This window comes from Dysidea avara, chromosome 9, assembly GCF_963678975.1.
Source record: "Dysidea avara chromosome 9, odDysAvar1.4, whole genome shotgun sequence".
In the NCBI taxonomy this organism is placed as follows: domain Eukaryota; kingdom Metazoa; phylum Porifera; class Demospongiae; order Dictyoceratida; family Dysideidae; genus Dysidea; species Dysidea avara.
In genome coordinates, this window is record NC_089280.1 from 15,436,774 (window position 1) to 15,461,799 (window position 25,026).

The window sequence follows — 25,026 nt, forward strand, 5'->3', positions numbered from 1 at the left end:
AGTAAGTTGTCTTGAATTCTATGTAGTATTGCATTAATATAAATACCATAGTATCCTAATCATAAAGTGCAGGATATCCGGTTTAGTATAGTTATCAGAGTACCTAAAAGGAAGTCACAGCTGTGTCATTACTGTGGAGGATGCTATAATTAGCATGTGTAGAACTGCAACTAAGCCAGCATGCCTAAAGCATAACAACAAAATAATTTTTAAGTGGTCAGAATATAAAGAAAGTACTTTCCAACAATGGGTTCAAATCCTCCAAGACACTGCTTTTTTGGTTTTGCTGCCTTTTGATCACAATTTTAGTAGTGATGTTTTTTGTTGTTGTGATGACAATGGTTAGGTGGATACAGGGTGGTGGAGTAGGAGCATACAGTAGGTATTGTTTTAATACATTTAAATTTTAGGCTAACTGCACCTAGGGTATGTACAGGTACCAGTATAATCACCAACACATATTAATTCTTTCATCGTCTCATTTCTGCATTATTTTATGATGGCCATTTTATTACTAAAACTGAGAATTTAAAATAAAATTTTGTATTATATTTATATAAATAGTTCCATTGGTGGTAGAAGATTGCTTTTCTACATTGTATACACTGTAGAAGAACATCAATTGGTTAAGCACAAAATTTTAGTATCCATTGTCAAGATTACCAATAGAGTAAGTATACGGTGAATAATAAATATTACAATTAATACTTTCTTTCTTACCATCAATGTCTCATCAAAGTAACCAATCAAAGCTAAATGATCATCTACGTCCTCATTTTTGGCAATAAAAGCTCCATCATAATACGACTTCCTTGACCCTCTAAATAAGTGTGCACACAGCTGTGTATTCATAATCATAAATGTCTACCTTGGCACTTTGCTGAATCTGTACAATTTCTTATTTCCGTCAATGTGAACAGAATGCTGATTAGAATAACATGCAGGACAATCTAACAAAGGAACACCTTTCAGTTTTTGCTTCTCATACTGACAGTACTTCCACTCTGACAATGCTTTAGAAAAGGCTGTTGGATTTATGGTTGGTATCTAAAGTAGTAAACAGCATACTAGAGTACACATGTGCAGTTCTTTTGACAATAGAAGAAGAGAATTGTCTTGTATACCATCATGAAAATGGTGAATAATTTTGTTGCTCTGTATGCATACTGTCACGTCAAAGGTTGCACAGAGTAACCTTGTAGTCCCCCAAAATTGTGAACATACAGCAATACATATAGTGATTATTTAAATAGAATGTAACTCACTCTTCCATTCAGTAAGCTGATTTGTTCCAAGGTTTTCAAAAACCCTGACTGTGACATGCCTGGATTGAAAAATTTTAAATGGATGAAAAATTTGAAAACATCTTGATGGAATAAATATGCTAATCTCCTTCCAGCACTACCAGGCCAGAATCCTTCAGACACTGTCTCATGGAATACATCAGCAAAAACAGTGTGGCATGCTAAGCATACCACGTGTGCATCAGATAGATCATATCGTCCTTTAAATTATTTCACCAATTAAACTTTTCACCCTAATTTGTGCAAATGGCTAACCAGACATTGTAACAATAATTCTTTTAGCTTCTCCACTCTTGTACACATCCATATCCCCTTTAACACCACAAGATGGACAGACCTTTGGAACCGTCAATGGTATGGGACATTCTATACATGTGTCGTTAACAGAAACTAGTAAGTGCACATCAGAAATTCTGACCTATCTCCACAATATCATGTGTGTTTTCATCCACATATTGGGTTGGAGAAACTGACAAAAAGCATGACCCTGTCCAGATGTCTCGATTATGGAGAGCTACCATGGTGTGGATTTTAATATCACACTGAGCACATAGCATGCACGAAGGTTCACATTGCCAGCAACGTACAACTCCACTCCTTTCACCACAGTGAAAACAATCCTAAATTAAAATCATAAGTGTTACATAAACACATAGCACTGGCAAGCAATATACATACACATTCATAATATATAACCCACATATTCAGCAATTATCTGCATGCACAAACACACCTTATGTTTGGGAGGAGCAGCACTGGCTACACTATACTCAAATAATGTAGGTCTAATTGCTTCCCAGCTTTCTTCACTGGGTTCCATCCTTTCTGTCCAATTGCCAGTTTTTCTGTTGTTCATCCTAGACACTTTAGACAAATCAGCCTCAATCTCAACCATTAGCTGTTGCAGGATATGATTTTCTGATGATTCATTATCTAAAGCATATGTAGTTAAAAATTGAGATCAACGAAACGATACTTCTGCTTGCATTCAGAAGCTTTATGTTTAGTGACACTTTCCAATTGCAAAACATTATGGTTCCATTACAGCTAGGCAAGCTAGCTAGGTCATTACTTTATTACTTTTATTAATTTGCTGATCATAAATGGCCCATCCTGTAATGCACCTGCAGTACCTGTTTCTATAGTTTCATTATAATCACCCTGCAGATCTAGGCATGCTGCATCATATGCTTCTTCGATTTGCATGTTGGCTAAAAGAAGTAGTAATTCAAACCATAGTGTATCAGGCAGAATAGTATTACTTACCAACACTAGCTTGCGCCATTTGTACAGTCTTCCTCTTTGTCCTGCGTCTAGGTTTATCTTGCTGTATTCTCTTGCCAGTCTTTGCATCATATCTAATGTGCGTATCAGATGTCTGCTTTTTCCTTATACTAGTGGTATGGCTCTTTGCGGACAATCTGTGCACTTCATTTCGAAGCTGTGATTCAAGTAAATGTAGGTCATTGTTGGTTGCTTTGTGTGACCTTGATGTCATAGTACTGTAAACAAAATTTATATTCCAGCGAATCCAGACTGACAAAGTTTTTAACCAGGAGCACGCCCTGCAGCCGCAGCTGCAAGGTGTGAGCCTGGTTACTGTAATTGACATATACAAATTGTGTGTGTGAATGTGTGTATGTGTCATTTTGCCAACATGAGCAAAAAGCTTTATGATAAAGGTTTGATAAATGAGAGCTGTATATACATTCTATTACACTTTAAGGCAGGTAAGCTTTACTTTGAAGCGGTTTCTTTGTGTGTGAGTTAAATATGGATAAAGCAGGCAGCAGAACACAGATTGAACACCTTTTCTAATAGACTCTATAAGTGTCATAGCCTTATAGGCTACCAGAAAAAAAGTGGACATGTCCCTTCTCATACATGTGCGAAAATGAAGAGAGTTAGTAACTGGTTTAGTGGATTTCTGTTAAAGATTATCATAGAAAAACTATAAAACTTTAAGAAAATACTTACTTCTATATATATGCATTGTTTACGGCTTAGCAACAAAAGAAAGTGGTAATTAACGAACTACAAAATAATTTTTAATAGTTAAATAAATAATTACAATTAAATGAAACAAATTCTTGCATAAACAATAGAAAATTTGTACTATAAGCATTTGGTTGGTTAAAGCAAGCTGAGTGCCTGGTTTTTAGAAGTTGCACAACATCAACTTGTTTCATACAGTTTAGATACTGTATATGTGACCAGATTTTACAAACTGATCCAAACTGCACATCATGCAGGCAAAACCAAACTAACACATCTGTGAGTAGCTATACTAGCATACAGATCTGCTAGTTTGAGGCTTTAGCATTACTTACGCTATGTATGTATGGGTAACCTAGGTAGGCCATTGTAAATAGGCAAGTATTACAGAAGATTTGCCAAGCCCTTTTTCTGTTTCAATTTATTAGGTCTAGGCCATTAAATTTTTGTATCAGTTATTTTTAATTTGCTATAATGTACTGTGCATTATATACTTGTCCTATTGGTAGGTCGTCCTGTTTGTGTTTGTATGTGACTCAAGCCTAGGTAAATAATAAAAACAGTGTTATTTTTACATAATTTAATACGTTACAGATTTTAAAATGCATTTGTATTCAAGATTTACAGTGACCAGCACTAAAGGCCTGACAGCAACATGTGCTGCAGCCTTAGGATTACATAACCTAAACTGCACATAGTGTAAGTCACCAATTATCGGCATTTCATCACACAGTTGTAATTCTTTAATTCAGTGGCGTATGAACTTCTGATTTGAACCATTTAACAGAATAATCCTTCGTCTCTTAGCATACCAAATTTTAATTATCTCATGTGAGTGAACATCTTGTTATACGGAAAATCACAATGCCTATCATGTGCCAATTATTGGCATGGGGTACCTATTATTGGCAACTATACTTTCATGATTGATCAATTATCAGTACAAAGTGCAATTTTGTGTGTACCTCCATGATGCCTCGTTGGTTCTTTGTGAAATTTTTGAGGGAGATACAGTCCTTGCATAACTCCGTTTCCCAGAAGCTTTACAAAGATGAGGCCAGCTGATCAAGAGATATTCAGGTTAAACGTAAAAGCGTAGTGGTTCGCAATATAAAATTATTTTTATGCAATTCCATGCTTAACCAGCATAGCTTGCATAACACTCTAACAACAATAAATAAAAACGATTCATAAAATGTTTTATGGGATATAACTGCCCATTGTGGAACTTGGTAGCCTCCATATGCCCTGTAGCTTCTGTAGTTTACAAGTGCCGATAATTGATGACTTACACTATAGGGACTGAATAAACTTTAAAACTACATGACTTAGAGCTGAATAAGGTGAAACAGAAAAGGGACAAAGAAGAGAAAAAATCCATTCAACCCCAGGATTCGAACTGCAGGTCACCCAATGTATGGTTTAAGATGACATATTTTGGATATGTTGGCTTGGCCTTAGTAACACTCCTTTGCACCTTCTCAATTCAGAATGTCTTTCAATAAACTGAATAAGGTCCACAACGTAGAGAGAGATAAACGTCATAATAATTGACAATTACATGAACAAATAATTACAAGGGGTCAGGAGTCCAGTCTCAGGGTTACCAAGTTATTACTAAAAAGTATGGAGCCCTGGCAAGACCAAAAAAAAAAAAAACTACATACAATACTAAACAATTATACATGGCTTCTCAACAGGTAAACAGATCAACTACATCCCAAATAGTGGAAGCACGGGAGTTAAAGATCCTGTATGAACAGGAGATTGCAACACGAGCTGCTTGCTGAATGGCACCACAGTTCAGTGCTTTTCGTACTGGTGACATTAACGAAAACAGTTCATCAATTACAGGCCAGTCAAACTCAGCAACGTTATAACAGTCAAATCCCTGGAAGACTCTGTGTAGGCTCAGGCTAACAACTAACTTTTCGTATTGCTTAACCTTGTAAATCGTCTATGAAAGCAGAAGCATCACTCACCGTAGTCTGTCGTCTTTGCTTCTACTTCAGAGTGGCCTTGATCCCTTGGCAAGTTTCGTGATGACAGGCCCAGAGCACCTCGTGAAGAACGCTTGTGAACCAGCAACCCCGCACGTAACGATTGTGGGAAAGAGAAAACCACCCGCCAAGAACCAGCGCGCTGGATAAGTAACCTAGTCTAGTAAATCCTCGTAACCTACCACAGCAGTAATATCGACCATAGCGGTCAAAATAGCGTAATGTGACCATATACCATTATGGTCTATTTAGTAACGATATCAAGTTGGCTACAGAACCAGTCGGACACAAATTTTAAGCGCATAGCTAGAAGTCCGACGGGTCACGTGATCTTTGTACTTTACTCTCCCTGAGGCATTTTCTACAAGGCGTACTAGGTGAGGAAGAAACTCAAAATAGGATATGAGTCGTGCTCTGGTGTCTGGAGGTGTACCTGCTGTTTTGGAGCCAGTCGGTGTGTGTCGTAATGATGGTAAGAGGTAGTCTGGCGTCGCCCGCCCCTTCGCAAAAAGTAAGGGTCTGGTGAAATACAAATACCTAATCATTTCAAAGGAATTCAATTAGACAGTGCACGTAATGCTTGTTACGTCAGATGATTGCACTTCAATTCGAACAAAAGCATTGTGTTGCCAAGACGATTTCTGTGTGAACGTCATTGGCATGCACTAATTAGCTAGCGCCGAATCTGGGCGCTAGAAATGATTTAGTATCTGTATTTCACCAGACCCTTACTTTATGCGAAGGGGCAGGCGGCGCCAGACTAGGTAAGAGGCTGAATAGCATGTCATTGATTCCTTGGTCACGAGGCTTACCCTTGCTCTGGGACTGTTCAGACACCCTGGCCCCATCTAATTTATTTACTTCTGCAAGTGGTGCCAGCCGGCTGACAAACTCTGCAGAGTCAGCTAGGTGCAGAAAGTATTCTCTGATTCCATCATTTCACTTCTCCCCTTTATGTGTTGAGACCCTGGGTGCTTGGGGATCATGTGCACGCTCATTAGTGAGGCGGATAGGTTCCCGGGTGATGGAACAGTCTGGTGATAATAGGGCCAACCAATTTTTGATTCAGAAGGTTGCCATTGATGTTCAACGTGGCAATGCTGCTTCTGTAATGGCAACAATACCATCATCCCAGGACTGGGCAGAGTTTGCCTCTCTGCCCACTGTTTAAGTGTTTATTTATATTATCATTGTCAACCAAAAAAAAAAAAAGGTATGGGAGTAACCTTGTCAGTAGATAGGCGTGCAGATCTGCATGTCTGTTCCTGGGTGCATTGGGGTTACTGTGAACAGACAGATATACAGTTTGCTTACTTAACTTGGCTTGGCTACAGTATTAGAGATCCTTGTGGTACATAGAGGAGGCATGGTTATGTCAATATTTATTCTGAGGAGTTCTTCTAAGTAGCAGTGTCTCTGGTGTTGTGTGGATAGACTGCTTTTTGGAGTATATCTCAACATACACTATCAATCCTTATCATTACTCTTTTTTCATTAATGCGCCTATCAATATAATGCCTGACTACCACTGATACGGGCTGAGGGTGGGGAAAGGTTGGGGATGGCGGGGGAATTGATTGCTAAATTTCTCCAACGTAGCGGGGATTTTTCTTCACTAAAGAAATTCACTCAGGCAGAAAAAGTGTGTGCTTTCAATTTGGAAGGAATGTCTGGGGCGCTAACTACTACATTCATACTAGAATCACTCACGCCAACTCATTGCTAGAACAACGTCATACGACCGTTCAAATCACCTCCTAGCCCCAATATTCCTGGGGTTTGCAAGTCGAGATTTGGTCAGGGTTTGCATCTCCAGTACTTCCCCAGTAGGTGAGGAATTGTAATTTTCAGTGATGCAAATTCCACCTCAGCCCGTATTAGTGGTAGTCGGGGATTACATTGATAGGTGCATAATTCACCTTTTCTGTGGAACAACATACCTGCACCTGTCTTACAGGTAACCAATATCAATCCATTCCGTGCTGCCCTCAAATGATTTCTTTTTTTAACCGTTGTTTTGTATTTCTTTTGTATTGCTTTTGTATTAGTGTATTGTCCTAGTATCTTTTCTGTTTACTTGTATTGCTTTCGCATTAGTGTATTGTTCTTGTATCTTTTGTTCTGTTGTTTGTATGTACTTGTGGGGAGCACATTTTCAGGCCCAGCCCCTTGTCATTTGACAAAAATTGATAGTAATAATAATATAATTAGGGGTATGGTACAGTTTAAATCACATGCACACTAGGCCAGCCCTGCCAACCCCTCATGTGAGTCTCACGATTTCACTATCAAGCTCAAGGTCTCACAAGCAGTAGCTCTAAACTCACGGTTTTTCAGTTAAGCTTTCTAATTCTCACGGATCATCACCGTTAGTCATCTAGTGTCTAAACTGAAGTCTGCAGCAATGCAACGAGCCAAGGAAGATGGCTAGTGTCATACACAACACTCTTGGACAGACTAGTCTCGCATGCCAGATCGTTTGTGTGGGGCAAAAAATAAACCACACCAACTGTACGGCACGTGAGACCACAAATAAACATCTAACTTACACAAAGTTGCCGTATTATTTCTTTCCAGGGGATATCCCCAGGTGTGTCCCCAGGGTAACTTGATTGTGGTACAACTATAAATGTTAGGCAATAAAATTTAATAGAGATGCAATCACATGATTATACGCAGGAAAACGGTGGGGATTGAGACAAAGTCGTGAAATACTGGCCTTGAACCTTTTACTTAACGCTAGTGAAATGGACATGCAGTGACTGGACTTGGGTTTACAAGATCAGAACTCAAGAGGCGAGCCTACTTCATTGAAAGTGAAAGTGCTTATAGCTAGAGCGACAACATGAGCACCTGTTCACCCAGCTATACAGCACGTTTTAGGTATGTAGCATGTATTTGGTGCGAATTTCATTCATTAGTCTCTAAGTAGAAATTTATATTTCTCAAATATCTTCTCATAACACAATAGGCTGCAAACAAGCTTGTGACATTTCATCAAGACCACAATTGCTTGTATTTTGTAGTTTGTACTGTGTTTAGACTGATTGCTATACAAATATTTAAATTTATTTGCTGACCTACCAATGTTGTGTTTGAGATATTGCCTGTAAACAATTAAGTTGAAGTGGCCACCAAGAAAGTACACATCATTAGCTATGTAAATACTTGAAGTAGTAATAAGGTTCACACAGTACACACACATCCATTTGATGGCTGTTAAGGACGGATAACTTATCTGTCAAGCTACTATGAAACCATGGAGTTGCTTTTAACTATGCTTAACCTTCTACTGGTAGCACACACAACCCTCCAAACACTACAACTCCAAACAGTGCTTTTATTTATTTTGTTTGAATCTGTACAACAAACTGGAAAACATGCATACATCTAATATTTGTCACTGAAGCTGTATGTATGTATAACTTTACATTTTTGTTTGTCTTTTAGTTGTTTCTTAGCACTATCAGGATTCACGTTTATTTGGTTATCCTGACTGTTCCAGGGCTATGTAGACAATGTTCATTCTGGACAAGTACTACATAAAATAAAATAGTAAGCATGTAAACTGCATTACAACTTGTACATGTAACTAATGCAGGTAACATCATGGTCCAAAGCTAGGTAACCGCTTGTCTACCACAGCTATGTGTCGTGAGAGTTGATATGCCGAAGAAGATTGACAAATGATGTATTATTTATATGTAGTTGTTGTACTGGATCTTCGTCTTGGTGTCATTATGTTCAAAGTACACCATAACCTGGTATCCAGCCCTATCATTATATTTACAGTATACTATACTAAAACCCTGTAATGTTGCAGTGCGTGCAAGTAATTTTTGTACAAATCGCTGTACATCAAAGATCCCATCCCGGGTTAAGAATCAGACAGTGATACTACAAATTAGTGCTGAAATGATTATTTTGAATTTGTCTATTTCGTCGCATGACACAATTTGATTCATAAACACACTATTTAAGGATGAAACCAACTTTGAAGCTTGAAGATTGTGAACAAGGTGACATAATCACACTGGAAAATTCATTTTTAAAAGAGATAGAAATAGCTCTCAGGTTTACTTTTACTGCTTTTTCGTGGTTAAAGTATAATCAAACAATCAGTCATTTTCTTCACAACTATTCGAATAGAAAATTTATGTGGAGAGGTTTCACATACTTTGTTTCTTGTCTTTTTGCTGTTTTTGAAGCTCATCAATTGAGGTTGTTTATCATACTGCTTCAAGCACGGTGGTTCAAATCTGACTCCTCTTCACTTCTCATCACTGCTGTCATTGAGATGTTAAATTAGTTTTGTGCAACATTTTTAAATAGCTACACACTTTTTGTTGTTTTCAGAATTCTTTATCCTCTTTAACTGGTACTATACTTGTGGTAGCTGTAACTTGACACTGGATAGTTCTTGCCTTGAAAGAAAGGATGCTCATAACTTTACTATATTTCACTGAACACAAGTAGACATATGCACAAAACAACCAAGAATTATATCCAGCAGCATATCTGGCTTACACTGGCAGCCAGCATGCCTTTAAGCTTTTTCTCTGGGTTACTGTTCACACAGAGCTTTAGCAGTATCTACAAAAAATTGTCATAGCAACTTCAAAGTATACCAGTCTGTTGCATAGTTATTTTACCGCATCCTACCTCTTAAACGGTTACATGCTAGTCACCAATACCTTGGCAAAGCAAGTGAAGAAAGAACAAAAGGAAGTGGCAAATTGTGGCTACTAGTATTGAGACCCATGTTAGTGCCACACTGTGACATTAGTGTATCAAGTAGCTACCCAATTATGTTTGTCTTGTCTACAAAGTAAGCTAACAAGTGGAAAACTGTGTGTACTACCTAGCATTGAGTGTTACCCTTCAGTTAACTGAGTCATTGCCAGCCATGACAGTGATGTATCAATGCTAATGACAACTGTCTTAAACAGACCAGAAAGTAAGCTGACCGTAAAATTGTTTTGGCGTTGCTGACTTTCGTTTGATGAATGTAGTATACAACCATGGGCAAGATCACAGCTTACCAGTTATTCAGTAACCCCACCACAGATTTTTATTGGATTGGTAGCATCAAATGAAATATTGCATAAAATTGTCTAGCTCACAGAAAAACCTCCATTAGCAGCTACCGCTTTTTATATGACTACCTGATCACTTCTAGTTGGTCTCAAACAGGTGTACTTCATGATCTTATTAATGAGACCACCTCATTATATTGACCATGTCAAGTGGTCCCAAACATAACTAAGGTGTACTTCATGACCTCATTAATAAGACCACCTCATTATAGTGACCATATCCAGTAGGTCCGCCAAAGTGTACTTCATGATCTCATTAATAAGACTGCCTCATTCTAGTGACCATGTCAAGTAGGTCCCAAACATAGTCAAGGTGTACTTCACGACCTTATCAATAAGACCACCTAATTATAGTGACCAATGTCAAGTAAGTCCCAAACATAGTTAAGGTGTACTTCAGGATGTCATTAATGAGACTGCCTCATTGTAGTGACCATGTCAAGTAGGTCCCAAACATAGCTAAGGTGTACTTCATGACCTCATTATTAAGATCACCTCATGATTGGGCAAGCCCGTGAACCCCACATAAATGACAAGTATGTGCCGCTAATATGTATGTATGTTTGTATATATGCATCCATCAGTATGTAAATGATAAAATAATATAGCATGCTTGCCCCTTGATGCTGTGTTAGCATCTTACTAGCAGTGACCTCATTAATATGACCACCTCATTATAGTAAACATGTAAAGTAGGTCCCTAACATATAGCTAAGGTATACTTCATGACCTTATTATTTACATGATAAAAGGTTATAATAAATACTTCAAGGTTACTATAGATAGCCTAGGGTGACTTTTAAGATCACTATCAATAGTAGGAGATCTAGTATCAGAGGAGGTTGGATGCGTTCACATGAGCTGTACTTTAATTGCATTCTTTGATTGGTATTTCACGTGATCGTCAATAGTCGCAATACAAAACTGAAAAATGGTGGGGATCGCTGGGGATCGTTAGATATTGAGATCGTCCTTTGTGTAAGCTTCAAGGCAATGTACTTTGGCAGTGCTTGAATTCCGGGTGAAATTAATAAGTTGCGGTTTAGTGTACACTACTTCACCAGCCTTCACGTACGTATTTTATTAACGAAACATGAAATAGCTGAGTGAGTTATTCTGAGATTGCGATGTATTAACCTCCTCTAAAAAAAAAGGGATTTTGTGTAATTTGTTTTAGTGGCATGTAAAGTGCGTCCAACTTCCTCTGATGTGGTATAGTTGTAATCCCACAATCATCATGTCATAAGCATGCGGTATTTATATTATATAATACCATGTGCTTAATCTGTAACAAGACTAGACAATGTATGACTTGTCTATTGCTAAACAATTTATCACTACTCATTCAGTGATAGAAACCCTAAACACAGGCCGGGATGCAGGCTTACACAGGTGGCTGGTAGTTGAGAACTTGTTTCTTTACCTAAGGCCAGGCAAACTTGATTGTTTCTCATCCCTACCCACATCCCTTTTTTTATCCCACCGCTTCTAATTTCATTACTGCTGTTATCAACCACGTGCAAACTTATTATGATGCTAAGAAGGCTGGCTATCCTTTTATAGCACAGCAAATTTCATTTGCACCTCAGAAATGGTAGTAAAATGTAAGTAATAGTTACTTAACAGGCTTCAGCTAACGTATATAATAACAGACAGCTTAATTTAGAGTACTTCTTTAATAATGAATAAGGACCTACCACCCACATGGAAATCTGAATTTTGGTGGATGAGAAACAAGCAATCAAGTTTGCCTCGCCTAACACTACATACCTAGACAGGTAGTGTCAAGGCTAGCTATAATGTGCATGGGATTTAAACAGTACCATACCCTACTCAGTGATTGACAAAAAGCATCTATGATTTATACAACACTGCTACTTAGAACAATTTGAAGAACTCACAATAAATATTGATACAACCATGCATCCTCTACACACTACAAGGATCTCTGATACTGTAGCCAAGCCAAGTTAACTGTACATCTGTGAAGATCCACTTCTTTTCACAGTATTAGCATAGATAATCGATTATCTATGGTATTAGCTACAATGCACCCAGGAACAGACAAGTGAAACACGTCACGGTGCAGATCTGCACACCTATCTACTGACAAGGTTACTTCCATACCTCATATCCTATTATTTGATTTCCTTCCTCACGTACGCCTTGTTAGAAATCTGAAATTCCCCTCAGAGTAGCTAAGTCTCGGAGTAAGTAAAAACGATGAAGAACAAAGATCACGTAACAACTTGAGTCGGACTTCTAGCGATGCGCTTAAAGTTTGTGTCCGACTGGTCGGACTTCTAGTCAGGCGCTTAAAATTTGTGTCCGACTGGTCGGATCTGTAGCAACTTCGTTTATATTGTGGTATCAGTCACGTGAGAGATTCATTTTTCGACATGTTGCCCTCTCTATTTATGCCTCATAGTCTTGGATCCTTGGATCCGCTGGCGGATTTCAAGAACGACGACTTAAGTAAGCGCTGTGTTGTGCGGTCTCGTGCTACATGCCATCATAGAAAGCACATCTATGATGCCATATAATGCCTTATGTGTGCCCATAAAATTAATCATGAATGTTAAATCTCTCGGTGTAGTGCCTCCAAAACCATCTATATTTATACTAGTGTTGTACCGATTCCCATTTTTTAGGCAAAATCGATATCCGATTTTTAAAAACCTGATAGTTAAAGCCACCATTACAAGGGGGTGACACACAGGCACTCACTGTAGGTAGATCTGCGACCGTGGTCAAAGTCTTGACCGGCCGAAATTTTGCTTTGACCTGTGACTAAGAGCCTTTTTCGATCTTTGACCGGTGACTTAGCGACGATATTTCAGTACTTTTCGATTGTGGGTTGGAAATTTTGACCGTTGACTTGGCACGATTTTGATGACCTTGGCCTTTGACTACCACGGTCGCAGACCTACCTACAGTGAGTGCCTGTGTGTCACCCCCTTGCATTAGTTGATAGCTTGTTTCTCCCATTCTAAAATCACATGCGGGTGGGCGGTAGTCTGGCTGCGCCCACCCCTTCGCTTTTAGAGTAAGGGTCTGGTAACCGTAGCATATGGTACTTGTGCTACTACCACTGTAGTGGTAGAGCCAATCAAATCGCAGTATCCAGTTTAAATAAGTATTTGTGACGTAAAACGTGTAGTTTGCGCCATGAATAAAACAATAGCCATGGCGACCAGATTCGGAACAGTTGGAAAGCAACTGATACTCTCCGAGCAAGATTCCGAGATACACATGCCATAAAGATTTATGTTAAGAAGTATAAAGTTTTGTGCTTTCTTCGCCAAGTTACAACAGCCTGAACAGGTAATTATTACGCCATGTGCAATTTGAAACCACATTTGAATTCCGGTCGCACAAGTATCGTATACTACGGTTACCAGACCCTTACTCTAAAAGCGAAGGGGTGGGCGCTGCCAGACTAGGTGGGCGGTTATTATTCATTATGAGAATACAACTTAAATTTTTACATACAAACTTTACATCTGTTTACCTACAATGTATAAATCAGTTTACATACAAACTACACAATGTATAAATCAGTTCTTTAAAAAGTGATACGGGCGGGGGACGGGAAACAAGCTATCAACTAATGGTGGCCTAACCGATAGCTGATTTTAGGTTTCTACATGTTACATTGTGCATACTCCACTAAAAGTACAGCTAGTAAAGCCAATAGTTGCCCATGACCCATCTTGCTGCCTTTGTTGGATCTTCTCATTATCAATTAGATATTTCTGGTGGGGTCCCCTATAATTGGTCTTACTATATTCATCCTGGCATATAGAGTAATTTCCCTATGTCAGTGAAACCATTTAAATTGTCTGGTGAAACTGCTAATGTATCCATATTTTGAAAGTGACACAACAGGCATGTGTTACTCAGTTGAGTTGATTGGATACTTAAAGATGTGGTGTTTTGTGTGGATGACCTAAACAAACAGCCTGACTTTACCAGTGAGCACACAGTGGAGCCTCTCTTAACAAACTAAGGACACAAGAGAAAACACCTTCATAATGAGGACAAAAATTTTAACCCTAAAAGGTCTAGTCAAAAATTTTTTTTGCCTTTGAAAAAGGAAGACCTCGGTATTACAGCAAAAAAGTGGCCAAAAATTCTTAATCCTAGTGTCCATTATAGAGAAGTTCAACTGTATGTTGCTATCCAGTGACCGTATTGTAATTAAGAGTTTTGGTTCTGATGCCTTAATGATGAGAATGGCACGTGAAGGCAAATTACGTAGTGAGCTTAAAATAGTATGCAAGACTCTTTCCACAAAATGTCATGCCAGAGCACCATATTTGACCGGTTAATAACCACAACTACTATAGACTTCAGCAAGGAAAACCCTGTGGTTACTATGCCAAGGCGGCTACTATCCGAGGGTGACTACTATGGGCTTGTGTGGCAGCAGCCTATGGCATTTATATGGATTCACGAGTGACTGACCTTGTTTAATCCTTCAATAAAATCATTCATTTTATACTTCTCTCAAAAATGCTATTTCCTAGCTTAAAACAAATGCTTTGCCCAGTTTCTACTTCAAACATGTCTTGCATCAGTATATTCAGATACAAGCCATGGCTCATCTGAGGGCTGCTCTTATGACTATAACTCTAGGCTGTTGAGTGGCTACCATCTGGGGGCAGCTACTGTATGAGCTGCAGCTATTAACCAGTCAAATACAGTAATGTAAAATTAGTTTAATCGAAAACCATCGAATTAATAAAGGGAGATATTAAAGACAACACAAAGTGACATCTCAGCTTGGAATGAGGAATACTTCCTCTGGCCCTTTTGGTAGTATATGCATAATTATGTGTTTTATTTACATGTGTATATATGTAAATTATTTCTGCTTGTATGCAGTGTGTATTTTTTACATAGAGACTAAAAGACCGGAACTAGCAGAGCTGCTCAGATTGGTCACCCCACGATATGCTGCCTACTGGAAAGAGATTGGTATATGTTTGGGTATTGAACCAGGACAACTAGATGTCATTAAACTGAACAATGTTGCTGATGCTAACAGGTGCTGTAATGACCTTTGGAAAAAGTGGCTAATGATTGATGTGAATGCAACATGGGAGAAGCTATTCAAAGCAATTGATTCAGCTACTGCATCACTGGGATTGAGTGGTGCTTATGCTGGTTAGCATTCTAGTACTGGCATACAATCACATACAAAACATTCCTGCATCATGTGATGTAGCACGTATCATACAGTACAATAATACTGTATAGTAGGGATCATGGAAGTTTGGGCTTTCATGTCCAAAAATATCAGCCTCACTTATCCTTCATGCTTGACTGTATCAGTAGACATGGTCAAGTCCATAATGTCTTCAGAACAATCCCAAATGCCTCCAACAAATTTCTATGAATTTTTATTATTTTTATTAAACAGAATTTTCTACTACAGGTGTAATTCACTAACTGATGCCTTTCAACCAAGCAATAGTTAAGGTTATGGGCTTGATTCCTTCACTGTTCGATGTCGCTTTGGCCCGAGACACGCCTTTTCATCAACTGTAGCAGCTATAATGCATGCATCATTGACTTATCAATTTCTTTCTCGACTACCGCATAGGTGTTGATTCAAGGTAATGTATTATGGCTTCAGCATAGTATTTTTAATAGCATGACTGCATTCATTGCAGAAGCACTACTCATACTGTTCTTTGTTTGTAACGTTGTACTCTGTGTAATGGGTGGAACCTACATAGGAAACTGAAGTGAAGTGGCTAGTTTGCTTGCCTTCAGTAATTGATAGTTGGGGTCAGTGTTCAACTGCAATTTCCATAGTGACTGGACTGATTGCAGAGGCACTTCTCGTACTGTTCTTGGATTTTACAATTGTATAACAGGTGGAACATAGGTGAAATGGTCACTCCGTGTTTCAGTGATCGATGGTCTGGGCATACGCTCAGTTGCTCAATAAATTTCATAATGTATCTGGTACCATTCTTTCCTTATATGATGGTTCACCAGTATTAAATTAATGTTATTAAAAGGAAAATTATTTTATATTTGAATAGAGATCATAGAAATAAAAAGCAATCAAACAGGTGAGGTGATTGAGGTCATCTATACCTGCAGCTGTACTATTGGACATTTTTATTTAATCCCAACTTCAGTCATAGCTATACTATGAGCGATATCCGCAATAGCGTTTCTTTACGTTGCAAGTATGAAATTTGATATCATAATTGACAAAATGGCTATGTTAGTGCAGGGGCTTCAGAGACTTTGGCACACAATATTCGAAATGAATGTTGTCTGTAGTTTTTTACACATGGATCCACGAGATAATAATAATATTAAAGGTAAGAAGTAGTACATGTACTGTGACAGTGCAAAATGTGCTCCAACAAGGAAAGCAGACCGAAAATATTAAATTCGGACACAAATAGGCTTATTTGTATTGCATTATATACTATATGCACCCTTTTTCGAATTTATGAAAGCTATCATAGGGAACACTATCTCACCCAATACCTCACTGTACAAAGCCCCCACACTACAGCAACCATTTTGTTTTGTGACATCATAGATAACACGAAATGTAACCGAAACATCATTGTGGATATCGCTCATTGACAGGCTGTATGTGACTGAAGTAGGGATTAAATGTCAACTAGTATAGCTGCAAGTATAGATGATCTCCCTTGTTTCATAATAGCCTTTTATTTCTATGATCTCTATACTCATGTGTAAAATTTCTAATTTTTCCTTACACTTGTATAGTATAAGTTATGCCACACTCATGATTGTGGTTTTTTCTACTACCCTTTTGAAATTTCCAATTTTTCTAATCCATAATTTGTTTTATTGATATGGATTGTTTGGTCTACTTATGTACAGTCAACCTTTTGGTGTATATACACAAGAAACTTAGCTTATCAAATGTCTATACAGAGTCCCTTAATGTGGGCTAGAATTTTACATTGCTATAGTCAACTTTAATGCATGCTTTCTTATTCTCAAATGACTGCATCATACAGTACGATAGTATCGTATCGTACTGTATAGTAGGGACCACAAAGGAGTAGGCGTGGCTCACGAAGTAACATCGCCCAAAAACCATCCTCAATTTTCCCTGTTGACGATGAGGCAGTATTAATTAGGTAAAACTAAGCCCAAACAAGCTTTCAGATCAACCCAAAATACCTTCAACAAGTTGCAACGGAATTTTATTTTATTTATTTAATGGAATTTTCTACTGACTGACTGAGTAAGTAAGTAACTGACTGATGCCTTCAGACAAGTGTAACTCGATAACGACTGAGGCTACGGGCTTGATTTTTTTCACTGTTCGACGTTGCTTTGGCCCGAGAGGTACTGCAGTATGTACAATGCTTTCTTCATGGACTTACCAGTATCATCCTTTGTGTCCCATTCATTTTTGCTGACAGCGAAAAGTGTCGATTTGGTGGTAGCACGTCATAGCTTCCCTTCATAACGGAAATCGTCTGTATTTTTCATAGTGGCTATTTTGTTAGCAGAGGTGCTTTTTGAACAGTTCTTGATTCGTACTGCTGTGTAACGGGTTGAACATAGCCAACAACGAAGCGAAATAGATACTTCACATTTCAGACGATAATTGATATAAATGGGGCGCGTGGCACCATTTCTTTCTTTCTTTCAGTATGCAGGGATTGCAGAGGTGCTTTTCGAACAGTTCTTGATTCGAAATGCTGTGTAACGGGTTTAACATAGCTGACAACGAAGTGTAATGGATACTTCACTTTTCAGACGATAATTGATATAGCTGGGGCGTGCGGCGCCATTTCAGATGCGGTATGCGTGGGTTCACCAATTATTTACAAAAAAAGCCAACAAACAAATACACAAAAAGTTGGAATTTTCAACTAGAGTAGGGACCATAGCACATTGATAAAAAGTACTGAAACAAATTGGAGTAGTCCATGATATTAAATCAATAAGAAGTGTTATGTCCCCACTGTGCATTTGCGTTACAGTATCTTGAGCACAGTAGGGATATAACACTTCTTATTGTTTTACTGTGATTTAATATCATGGACTACTCCAACTTGTTTCAGTACTTTTTATCAATGTGCTATGGTCCCTACTCTAGTTGAAAATTTTTTTTGTGTGCTTGTTATTAGAGTATCTGCATGACTGCTCTATTAGAGTATTTTGATTAAGCAGCCGAATCATAAAACTGAAAAAACCTCCTGGTAACAAAACCTTCAGGCTTCCTAAACAGACTCCATTGCAACAAGGCCAGCAAACCCAATTCTGAGCACAATCTTCTATGGCTATGCATGTGTAATGGCATTTTGAAACTGGCTGGTTTTGGGCTGTTTTCATTACATCAAAAGTGAATAACAGATGTGCACACTTATCCAGTCAGCAAATCTTGCTACTTTTTATCCCAGGATTCTCCTCATAAAGTTTGTTATGAAATAGTAATATGAATAATAGTAATATCAATATGAACAAAATGGCTAATTTCAGTTTTACTTACTGTTTCCTCTCTACTTGATACTTACTAGTGGACCTATACTCCTTGCAAAGAACCACTAGAGGGTTGATTTGAGTTGAAGAATGCTTTCCAAGATGTTTTTTGGTGTGTGTGTTATTAGGATGTTTGAAAAAACCATGGTCCTTATTATGAGCCCACATTTTGGTTAGTGTTTTGCATGCTAAATTTGTAGTTGATGGACATCTGTGTCTAACAATCATGTCGATGTACATATGTTTTGGTTTTGTAGTGACATCAAGACTTGATTTCATGTCTGATTCCTTACGTGACATGTACAAGGAGACCAGGTACAAGCCTCAAGGGAAGGACTGGCCATCCAGTCATCTCAAGACATCTGCTAATGTTACACTAATGCATCATAACAGTCAATGTACACAACAAGAAATAAGCAACATGTCTTTGCGCCTCAAAGAAGGTTCTTTGGGTATAGATAAACTATCTTTAAGTAGTAATGCCAGAAAAATCAAAGACATATTTCATTCTTTTCAGAAATGTATTCTAATAGAAGGTGCACCTGGAATAGGTAAAAGTGTGTTGTCTAAGGAAATAGCTTTTCGCTGGGCAACTTCTGAAATATTTAAACGTGTGAAAGTGTTATTTCTCTTGTGTAGTCATGACCATAACTTGCATTCTGTTTCCTCTGTTAATGAAATGCTCCAATATTTGAATGATCAGTGTGAAATACTCAGTGAAAGTGAAGTAGAAGTTGCAGCTAAAGAACTTAAGAGGTCAAAGGGATCCAATGTAGTTTTCATAATAGATGGATATGATGGATGCCTTGCTGGTAGTAACTTGAAATTGTTTATAGATAAATTAATACGTGGCCAATGCCTACCCAAAAGTAAGGTAGTAATTACTTCAAGACCAAGTGCTACGATGTTGGTACATTCATTAGTTGACCAAAGATATGAAATCCTAGGCTTTGCTAATGAAGAGCGAACTGTCTGTATTTCAGAATCACTTGAAGGGTTGCCTGAAAAGAAAACTGAACTAGACAAGTATCTTACTCAATATCTCATAATCAACGATGTTACTTATTCTCCTATTCATCTGAGTATCCTACTTTATCTACTGAAGCATCATAGCCTACCTGAAACCCTAACAGAAAGTGCTGAATTGCTAATTTTGTACACAGTGTATCAAGAGTTAGTAAAACTGGAGGAATATTCATTGAAAGGAATAACTAAATTGGTAGATTTACCTAAACATGTTCTTACCTTTGTACACCAGTTGTCTCGGTTAGCTTTTAAAGGATTAGAGGAAGATAAATTGGTATTTACATATGGTGAGGTGAAACAAATGTGTCCTGACATTGACAGGCTACGTGGAGCTATTAATGGATTTGGTTTACTACAAGTTGTAGAGCAGTATTCTTCGAAAGGAAGTGGAAATATCATTTTTCTTCACTACGCCATGCAAGCATACTTAGCTGCCCTCCATGTGTCTTTGCTTGATGATGAACAGCAGTCATTACTGATAACCAAAACATTTTGGTCCAACCGTTTTAGTTTCATGTGGGTGATGTATACTGGAATTGTTGGAATAAAATCAAAGGGCCTTTCCCAGTTAATAAAGTCTTTACCCACTAATTATGTTTTTGAGGTGCATCATAATAACTTAAGGTACTTGCACTTATTTCAGTGTTATTGGGAAGTCAATAGCACTAATATTTTTCCTGTTTCTATTTATGGTGATGGTGCAGTTAAAATGTATAATTATTTTGATTTACGTTCACATCATATTATGTCTCTGATGTTTTTCATGATAAAATATCCAAACAAATGGAAATCTCTTGAAATTGTTGATTGTGCTATAGGAAATGACGGTACAAAGATTATACATCAGTTCTTTACGAACTTTAGGGACAAGTTCGCATCCTTACAGGCTGTTTCCCTTTGTAGTAATAAACTGTCATCATTTTGGGGTTCTTTTGTTAGTAATAATGTAGAAAAGGGTATGACCAACAAGTTGTTAAACTTGCAAATGTTAGATTTGAGTAGTAACCATCTTGGTGATACAGGAACAAATGAACTGGTTAATGAAATACTGCAACAATTTAACATGTTAGGTGTGAGCACAACATCCCTTGAGAAGAAACCTGGAGCAGTTGACACATCACATAGCATTACTAAAAAGGTCACCCTTAACAAGTCCATTAATGCAACAGACATCTCTAGCTTACAAGCTCTTTATCTTTGTCGCAATAAAATATCTATAAATGGCACTGTAGCTATAAGTGACTGTCTAAAGAGAAACCTTCCACTACTAAAATTGCGGCTGAAAGGAAATAAGATCACTGATGAGGGAATACAAATGATTGCAGAAGCTCTCCAAGTAAACACAAACCTCCGGCTACTTGATATTTCAATGAACAACATACATGATCAAGGAGTAGTTGCTGTCTGTGACAGTCTGATGTTGAATAATACTTTATTGATACTAGAAATGATGCAAGTCACAATAACCAGTAAAGGTGCAGAAAAAATCAGAGATGTTATTTGTGTTAACAAGAATTTAAAGGTGCTTGACATTACCTATAGTTTAATGACTCACCAGGATGCTGTTGTCATCAGTAGTGGCCTTAAGTATAATAACAGTCTTGAGGTATTGTCATTGTCGTGGAATAGTTTTCAGCATGGATTTGATCTTTGTAGCAGAGCAACACAATTATGCGGTTGGCGTTATCATGATATTGGTGATGCTGGAGCATGTGTAATATCAGACTTTCTCTGTCATAACACCACAGTTGAAATACTTGATATTTCGCATAGTAAAGTATCTGTAGATGGAGCATTAGCTATTGGTGAGAGCCTTAAGGAGAATAAAACACTAAAAGAGCTTATTATGTCAAGTAACAACCTTAGTAGTGAAGGAGTGAAGAAAATTTCAGAATCCTTGCAGATGAATTGCACTCTACAAAAACTTGATATATCAGACAACAATATAGGTGATGATGGAGCATTAGCAATAAGTGAATGTATTGAAATCAATTCTTCTTTGACTCATCTTAATTTGGCATGTAATAAAATTGACAGTACGGGAACAAGAAAGATTTCAAAGTCTTTACAAGTAAACTGCATCCTCGTAAACCTTAATATTTCTAATAACAACTTGTGTTATGATGGTGCAGTGGCCATTAGTGGATGTCTTAAGGTGCACACAGCATTGGTAGAACTTGATATTTCAGGTAACAGTATTACCTGTGAAGGAGCAAAAGTGATCTTTGAAGCTATACAAACAAATACAGTTTTACAGATTCTTAGAATGTCAAATAACAACTTATCATCTGGAGCATTGATCATTAGCAAGTTCCTTAAAGTAAATACTATGCTAACAGAGATTGACTTGTCTGATAACAATTTCAGCAGTGAGGGAGCACTTTATATTGGTGACGCTCTACAAGTCAACACAGCACTAATGCTGATCAACATATCCAAGAACAATATTACTAGTGTGGGTGCAAAGAGTATCGCAGAAGCTCTACAAGTAAATAGAACAGTAAATGATCTTGACATGTCCAGTAACAGTATAAATAGTGAAGGAGCACTAAGCATTGCACTGGCATTACAAGTTAACACAACTTTGCGAAAACTAAATATTTCTGACAACGAAATATCTGATGAAGGAGCTGTAGCTATTTGTAACTGTCTTAGAACACAGCCGACACTAATAACATTTAATATGTTAAGAAATTGCATCACAGATAAGGGAGCAAAGGCAATAGGAGAAGCTGTACAAATGAACACATTACTTCAAAGCCTTAGTGTTTCCTTTGACAATAGGGAAGGTGATTGTAATAATACATTTAGAGTAAGAGGCCATGTAGCCATGGATTTTGACTTGTTAAGGAAAAGCCTTAGTGAAGGAGAGAAAACCATTTTAGAAGCCATTTCAGTGAATTCAAGCCTCCACTCATTAGATCTTACCAAGTGTTATTTTCGAGATAGGCTTTTTTTTACCACTGCTTTGCTGACTGCATTATGTGACAACGATACACTGACCAAACTTGTACTGAAAGTGGACAGTGATGGCTGTAGGGTTGCTTATGACAAAATCAGTGGAATAAACAATTGTAGAAGAAGCAAGGGAGTGGATATATTGCACTTTTCTCCTGGTTATGGGATACACATGTATTGTTGTGGTTTGCGGGGCTAATAATGCTTCATGTTGCATTATTATTATGTCTCAGAACTACAAAATGTGTATCATGTATTGCTGCACAGTAGTAAATCCACATCATTATGGTGTATGTCAATTTTATGTAATGTTTCAGCTGTTTCTTCTGATTTAATATAGACTTACATACATTCTAGGTGCATGGGAAAATGATAGACACATGTATCCATCATATCCTTGCATGTGTGTGCACTGCATGCACATGATGTATATGCTGTTGTAGAGATAGTCATTGAAGTGGAGATATAGTTACAAAATGAAAACTGAACTGACTAATGTCACTGTGCAGTACAATTTTAACATGCTATATCATCTAGTCTGCATTGTTGGGAGCCCATGCATCAGGCCATCATCCCACATATCCTATACCTATAAATGTTACACTTCGTGAAGCAAATGCACCTACATACATAATATACAGATATTCAACCCCAGACACTGATAATGTAGTATATAGAAGAGAAAGAAGCACATACAAAAGAAAGAATAGTGTCAGACTTAAATGTTTTCATCCAAACATGCCCCCAACTATCATCAATTAATGGAAAGTAAAGTGGTCATTATGCTTCGTCTTCATGTATGTTCAGCCCATTGCACAGCATTATAAACAAACAGCAGTACATGTACAAGAAGTGTCAATCCAGTTGCACACACAACACATGAGAAGGTAAATGCAGAGATTCAGAATCTTGGGACTAATCCAAGCATGCATGTGCACTAAAGGTACCACAACAGCTGGGATCCAGAATTTCCTCTGCATTCAATTTAAATGCATATGCATCAACTTTTTAGCTTCGAATCAGTCACCTCAACCCCACTGCATGCATATACATTTCACAGACTGTAAGAATGAAATGTACTATTGCTCATATAATTATTCTGAATGAGAACAGGTAATTGTCTAATGAAGTATGCCACAATGGAATTGCAATTGTCTTTTACAATTACAGGAAAGCAGTCTATAATCTCCGGAGACTAGATTTTCAGTGAGGTCTATATGTTTAGTGCAAGAATTAGTATAGTACTAGTGCTATCTCTTTCGTGATATTGCAGAGTAGGAGTTAAAATGGAAGAAACTTACAGCAGAGTATGTGGCATCATGGACAACCCATCGACTGAATGTTGTTGAAGAGATTACATATGCCTAGTAGTGCTTCTGCATTGTAAGGTATTAAGTTATTGTATACTAAGTAGTATACATTACAGTGTTACTTAGTATTGACTATAAGTAGCAGAGGGTTTTGACATTAAAGTGTATGTTTTATTAGAGTATTAATAGGTGTCTGTTCTATTAGAGTAATTGTATGTTTTATTGGAGTAACTCAAGAATGCATCCACTGGGCTTACCTTGTTTCATTGCTTTTTATTCTTTACCTTCACACTTGGTTACTGCATCAAAGAGAATAATGGCGCAAGACCTACTATAAAATTGTTGTATTGGTGCTGAATTAGGTTGGATGTGGCTGCAGTCTCCTGCTTATTTCTGTTCAACTTCTTAGTTTGTTTGCAACCGGTTATTCTGGGCATCTGCATATGCTCTTCTATATCACTGCTTGTAGCAGCCAGCTGATCGCCATTGCTAGGTGTAGCTTCAATTTAGTGATCATCACCAGCATCTTCGTTAGCTTCATTAGTTGGTGACCTGTAAAACTCTGAAGTAGGATGTGCTAACTTCTTCTGCATTCTCTTTGGTGGTCCATGTCTCTTGTTCCCATACCAATAAAATCCTTGGGGAAATGATTCAGATCATACGTACAACCTTGCTTTGATGAACTTGGATTTGCTGATCTTCAGGAAAGTAAATCTTCACAGTCACATCTGAATCATTTCTAGATATTATCCTATAAGGACAATGGCATGGTTGTGATAGCTTTCTCAACTTTCCAGCCTACTCTTGTGGAAAGTAGACTAGGACCTAATCACCTACT

General features: G+C 37.8%; 2 protein-coding genes and 2 long non-coding RNA genes across 8 annotated transcripts in view; 2 read left to right on the forward strand and 2 right to left on the reverse strand.

Annotated features, from left to right (window-relative positions):
- The window catches only part of LOC136267417 (uncharacterized), a 9,551-nt gene extending 4,095 nt beyond the window's left edge, over positions 1-5,456 (reverse strand). Inside the window, exons 1-9 of one of the 2 annotated variants that reach the window (XM_066062570.1) lie at positions 5,282-5,456; positions 2,571-2,806; positions 2,438-2,515; positions 2,038-2,237; positions 1,723-1,924; positions 1,560-1,670; positions 1,266-1,504; positions 869-1,047; positions 721-820 (exon numbers count right to left, since the gene is read on the reverse strand). In XM_066062570.1, coding sequence (XP_065918642.1) covers positions 721-820; positions 869-1,047; positions 1,266-1,504; positions 1,560-1,670; positions 1,723-1,924; positions 2,038-2,237; positions 2,438-2,515; positions 2,571-2,802 — 1,341 coding nt within the window. In that variant the 5' untranslated portion in view covers positions 2,803-2,806; positions 5,282-5,456. The remainder of the gene's footprint in view (positions 1-720; positions 821-868; positions 1,048-1,265; positions 1,505-1,559; positions 1,671-1,722; positions 1,925-2,037; positions 2,238-2,437; positions 2,516-2,570; positions 2,807-5,281) is intronic. The other variant, XM_066062571.1, reaches the window with a different exon arrangement.
- LOC136267420 (uncharacterized) overlaps positions 1-9,260 on the forward strand; it is a 24,895-nt gene extending 15,635 nt beyond the window's left edge. The window contains exons 1-3 of one of the 4 annotated variants that reach the window (XR_010706674.1): positions 5,452-5,753; positions 8,750-8,854; positions 8,901-9,259. This is a non-coding gene — a long non-coding RNA (uncharacterized lncRNA). Of the gene's footprint in view, positions 1-5,451; positions 5,772-6,081; positions 8,183-8,749; positions 8,855-8,900 lie in introns of those variants that run through there. The other 3 variants (XR_010706672.1, XR_010706671.1, XR_010706673.1) reach the window with 3 other exon arrangements.
- LOC136267419 (uncharacterized) lies at positions 8,605-12,748 on the reverse strand. The gene is made up of 4 exons (XR_010706670.1): positions 12,523-12,748; positions 9,640-9,723; positions 9,477-9,585; positions 8,605-8,837 (listed from the first exon to the last, which is right to left on the reverse strand). It is a non-coding gene; the product is annotated as an uncharacterized lncRNA (long non-coding RNA).
- Positions 12,716-23,335, forward strand: LOC136267416 (NLR family CARD domain-containing protein 3-like). Its single transcript, XM_066062569.1, has 3 exons — positions 12,716-12,870; positions 15,301-15,564; positions 19,152-23,335. Exons 1-3 carry the CDS (start codon positions 12,795-12,797, stop codon positions 23,075-23,077), a joined length of 4,266 nt encoding a protein of 1,421 aa, XP_065918641.1. The 5' UTR covers positions 12,716-12,794; the 3' UTR covers positions 23,078-23,335.
- The last annotated feature ends 1,691 nt before the right edge of the window (positions 23,336-25,026 follow it).